The 5,549-nt window shown below is 37.5% G+C and overlaps 1 protein-coding gene and 1 long non-coding RNA gene across 2 annotated transcripts in view; one reads left to right on the top strand and one right to left on the bottom strand.

Annotated features, from left to right (window-relative positions):
• The window catches only part of LOC116700664 (uncharacterized), a 19,274-nt gene that overhangs the window by 8,870 nt on the left and 4,855 nt on the right, over window positions 1-5,549 (top strand). The window lies entirely within an intron of this gene.
• Window positions 4,314-5,549, bottom strand: part of b3glctb (beta 3-glucosyltransferase b) — a 19,114-nt gene continuing 17,878 nt past the window's right edge. The window contains exon 15 of the mRNA XM_032534035.1: window positions 4,314-5,296. Within this exon, the coding sequence (XP_032389926.1) occupies window positions 5,171-5,296 (126 nt within the window). The 3' untranslated portion in view covers window positions 4,314-5,170. The remainder of the gene's footprint in view (window positions 5,297-5,549) is intronic.

Genomic DNA, 5,549 nt, shown 5'->3' with positions numbered 1-5,549 from the left:
TGGCTCCCAATTAAGTCCTGCATCACATATAAAATCCTCCTTCTCACTTACAAATCCCTCCATGCCCTGGCCCCACAGTACCTCTCCAATCTCCTCCATCCAACCAGACACTGTACCTTCAGAGACAGAGCCTTTAGTGTTGCAGCCACATCCCTCTGGAACACCCTCCCTGCAGATATCTGAAATGCTACAACCCATGGATATATTTTAAAAAAAACTACTGAATCATCACCTGTTTACCACAGCCTACAACCTCTAATCTTGTTAAGGGTTTCTTAAAAGGCGCTATATAAATAAAAGTTATTGTTATTGTTTTTATTATTAGTATTAATAATAATATTATTATTACTTTGCAGCAAATAGAAACGTATGAGTAAAGCATTGCACTCCAGTCGTCTGTCTGAACACACTCGCAGGCTCATTTCCATTAAATCCCATTTTATAAGAACTTGGGGACAACGTGGAATGTGGTGTTTCATGTAAAAACTCGTAAAATGTAAAAGCTTTGATGGTGCAGTCTATCCTTCTGTGATTTAGCAGCTCACAATTGCTTTAATCAGACCAATCAGCAAGTCCAAATTCAGGTCTGTGCGCAACCCCCCAGGCTGCTATCTTTTTTGTTTTAATCTGTTTATTTATCTCTTGGACTAAACAGCTCCATCTGTATGACATTAACATGCTCCTATCTCCTTTGCCTCAGAGACATATCTGAATGCCATTGGAGCCCACTTTGGCCGCAGTTTTAGAGGAAAGTGCCAAGAAGGCTGCTAGCGGCGGCTCGTCTTCATGCAGACCAGCCAAAGAGAGCAGATGAATTAGATTCAGCGAGACTGAAATATTTCAGATGTGATTCCGACATTGACTGATGAGTGCCATGTTTACTTAAAAAACTTAGAAATGTGCTTTGCTACTGTGTGGGCTAGCGGATCTAAAACCACCTTTCCTTTCCAAGAAATTGATTCTGAACTGGTGAATGCAGGTTATTGTTTAAACGGGTCAACGGTTGATTTGGTCTTGATCAAGTTTAAGTTCATTACTTACAAAAATAACTTAAATAACTAATCGGTGAAATTGACAAAATGACCTTTATCAAACTCATCCTGATGTCATTAACACAAATCTGCGACTTAGTGAACTTCTGAGAAGAGTTTGTACAAATGTTTGTAATTTGTAAAATCTCTTATCCCCACTGAGTTATATAATGTAATAAAAATAAAGTTAAAAATAATAAATTTGTTGTTTTATTTAATGCCCATGCCTTTGCATTTGGCCTTTGTGCCTTTGTACAAAAGGCTAAGTGGCCTTGCCCTTAGTCTCGCATTGCCAGACCTTCCTCCACAACACTGCAAAGGAGGGTCTGGCGAGTCCACACAGTATTCCGGGATGGGAGACAAACGTGCTCTGGTTTATTGGCATTTCTTTAAACCAATCACAATCGTCATGGGCGTCTGCAAAAAAAAGCCTCTGGAAGGAATTTGTTTCGGTAGAACATGTGTATGTCCAAAATTTGTTTTAGTTGTGCAACAGTAAACTCAGATTGGACAGATAGTCTATCTAGCTGTCTGGATCTACCCTGCAGAGATCTGAGGCTCAGTTAACCGTAGTCCTCATTAATTGACCAGAGTTTAAAATGTCAACACAAAGGAAGCCCAAGGCAATTGATATCCGGCCTAAATAAGTGAAATCCGGCAACATTTCCGTCTGCAATGTACAGCAGTCTACCTCGCCCCTAAAATGGGGAAATTCCACGTCTGGAATTGAAATTAATCAGAAATACTCCTTTTCTGACTGGGCTGCTGGAGGGGCAGGAAGGTTTGTTTGATTGACAAAAGTTGGAAAACTGCTTTCGACAAATGAATTTGGTTTCTAACTGTTAACTTTAAGGAGAACAATACCAGATGCTGTAGCAGAAAGAAGAAAAAAATCCAACTGAGTGGGTGTTTCACTTGCTAAAGACCAAAGTAAAGACAACAAGCACTGAAAACAAAGCCAGTTAGTTACTTTAAAGAAATTCTGACCCGGTGATTTGTTTAGTGTATAACTCTTTAGCTTCCACCACTTTCCACCTATCATAATACACACATTATCTGAAGAGAGTAAGTGATACGCTCATTCATTATTATTTAACTGGCAAGACCGGTACAAGGAAGCTCTAACTGGGCTAATCTGTTTGTGACTGCAATTTTAACTCCCAGCATGAGAGGAACAGATACATTTTCAAGACTATTGCAACAGAAATAGTGTGGTCTGCACACATAACACACTGTCTCAAGAGGAGAATTAAATCATGAGCCAAGCATATACTGAAAAAACAAAAATGCTGCCTTCTCAGATGGTGCTAGAAAAATCACCAGTTTTTTTGACAAAAAATAATTGATGAATAAATAAAATAATCAGTCAGCTGCGCCTTGTCATAACAGTGATTTGGGTAGTAAGTGGTTCACTCATACCAGTCAGGCACTTGGTTAATATCTTAGATGGGATATATTTGTCCTTTGAAATCAATTAACTATTCCTCTAGTATACATCAAAGCTATCAGAGCTGTAAAAAAACAAACAAGCGTCTTTGACAAATCTGTTCTCATTTCTCTTTGAAGCAGTTTTAGCATTAAATTAATCATTTTAATGGGGTTGGTAACAAACCCCTCCTCGCTTTTATTCCCAAACTAGGCCAGATAAGTCACTCTACTGGTCCCTCTTAAAAACATGAGACAAATCCTCTTTTCTTTTGCCTTGTGTGTGTACAAAATATGATTATATTTTTTTCCATATTTCTTCTAATGAGAATAAGTAAAGAACTATTAGTAGACAAAACACCACACACATTCTGGAAATACCAGACAAAATATTTTACAACCACTGGGCACAGCTTTGTATAACTGTATCTCTCTTTATAAAGTTCAAAAAAACATTTCATCAGAAATGTACTGAAAGCTAAAGAAACAGAGGACCCTGAATGAAAGGAGGACCCATAGGAACAGACAGGCCAAGAGAATGAAAAACATATGCAGTAACAGTCAACAGACTAAATCTTACCGTGAGTAAATCTCACTTACAGTTTATTAAAGGCCTCAATCTGACTAAAGAACCATCTGTGTTTACCGAATCAGACTGATTTACTGTTAATTGATGGTAATGACAGCTGATTTACCCAGAGAAACACGAGCAACAGCTTTCAAAAGGTTTTTTCTGTCAACTGCAGAGATGAAAACATCTAATGTGTCAATGCCTTGATGATGGCAGTGTGTGTGTGTGCGCATGTGTCTGTGAATGAAAGTTGCAAGAGGAACAGAGTGATCCATTTTTGTGGAGTTTGTAGAGACGTTTACACATGAAACATGCCCAGAACTGTACAATATCTCTTCAGATGCCACCTGGTATGATAGTTAAGGCAACTGCAATTAAAAATGGAATATTCAACTTCAGTTGAGGAGAGCAAAGGACAGTAGATAAAAAAAGGTATCAACCTGTCTTGGTTTAAGTTTTATCATCCCTCACACAGAACTGATGTGACAAATCATGTCAATTTAAATTAAACACTGGTAACAATTCAAGCAATTATTCTCTGGTTTTATGAATCTGCCGAGCATCACGCAAAGAGAAACTGTCACAACGGGACAGTCACTATGGGCTGTCAATGTCCCTGTTGCTATAGTAACTAATGTCACAGTGACATGATACTTAGGTACTTCACAACTTATGGGATTCTGGCCTCAATGAGAACAACAAGTTTGGAAAATGAAAGACACAGACTGAAAAAGAGAAAGGAAAATGTAATATCATCAAAAAGTGGTCTCCCCCATGTGGTGATCAAATAAGTGACCTTGAAGCTTTCTATTTACAACTTCAATCACAACCAAAAGTTGAAAAACAAACAATTTCAGTTGGTTTTGGAGCTGTGCTAAGATAGACTTAAGAAATGAGAACAGAGGACTTGTGGATGGAACAAGACTCACCTTTACCCACATATAAAATAAGACTTATTTTATTGGTCTATTATGGTCTCTTAAGATCAAACATTCTTGAAAGAATCTTTGCCAAAATAGCAGCATCCGTTTGTTTATTAAAACATGTCTACCATTAGGTAGTGAGTCGTTACACTGCAGTATTAACTGTCTCTGTGTTATTTTCAACATAAGAGAAAAGTGGAGAAAGAAAGACATAATTCTCTGTTGCTCTGTGCGTGTGTTTGAGTTTGTGTCCTACAGCATGTAATTCTCACTTCAAGCACATAATAGTCTGTAATGAGCCAAAAAAAACATGCACAAAAACGTTTTGTTAAATCCAATGGCTATTTTCTTTTAAAGTTATAAAAAAAATGCAAACAGGTTTTTAGCTAGCATGCACAAACATTTATATATTCATGAAAACAGCTGCAAAATGGCATTTTGACACAGGCTTGCCATCTGTGGTTGTAATTACTTGTATACCCATCCACACTGACTAAGCCACAAACACACAGTTCTGCTGTTCACATATCAAAGATAAAATTCTACAAAAAATGTTAAATTTCCCCACAACGACTCATTCCCCTAATCATATTCCATGTGGTAACCAGCAAGCTCATAAAAAACATGTACATTTACACATAATGTTATTATCATCAAGACTATTGTGAGTTATATGGTATATGACTCCTTTTTTTGTCTTCATTCCCAACTGACATGTAGCATGTTAGCATTGTTACCTGTTTAGTATTTTATTTTAACTGTTGCCTGATTTTGCATTGTTTTGTGTGAAACATTTTTGTGCTGCCTTCATGACCAGGTCTTCGTAGAATTTTCCCACCTCGATGGAACTTGCCTGGCTAATTGAAGAAAACAAAACAATGGATGTCTCTTCACCAATAAAACACAGATCATATCAGATCACACTGTTGACATTATATCAAATATATTATCAGTCTTTCTTCAATAAATTAAATCTTGGTTCACGTATTCAATTTTGTCAAGGGGGTAAAGTGACAGCAGTGACACTCTGTAGAGCTGAAGAGTCGGGTGAAAAATTATCTGTGATCGCTTAAACAAGTCCTTTCAGGGCACATTTTCCAAGTCTCTCTGGACATCACAGTCACTGTAGTAGTTGCTGCTTGTTGCTCTACACTGTTGAGCAATTTTGGATTGAATATTTGTTTACATTACGGTGTACATACGGTATGCACACTGTCTTTCTACAGTTCATCTCGTGGGTGGGTGTCCTGCAGCCAGTGTTTGTAGACAACCACAGGATCTATGTTCCAGTGCTTGTGGAAAGAGATGGCTTGCTCCAAAGTCTCAGAGTAGTCATACGGTTGGGCCTAAAATAACAAGAACAAGTGGTTTATAAAAACCACTTGAGCATTGAAAACTTATTTTAACAAAATTCCCCTTAAACGTACATTTATAACAGATAAAAACATGCATGATTAATTTACAATTAATCGCAAGTGACTGAGTATATCTCATTCAAGGGTTGAGAAGCAAATGTGAGGACCTCACAATCACATTAACCCTTGTAATGTCTTCCCGTCAACCATGAAAACCCCTTTTGGTCACTTTTTTTCAACATTA

This window comes from Etheostoma spectabile, chromosome 13 (assembly GCF_008692095.1).
Source record: "Etheostoma spectabile isolate EspeVRDwgs_2016 chromosome 13, UIUC_Espe_1.0, whole genome shotgun sequence".
Classification (NCBI taxonomy): Eukaryota; Metazoa; Chordata; class Actinopteri; order Perciformes; family Percidae; genus Etheostoma; species Etheostoma spectabile.
The sequence above is the reverse complement of the archived record's forward strand: the minus strand, read 5'-3'. Positions and strand labels throughout refer to the sequence as shown.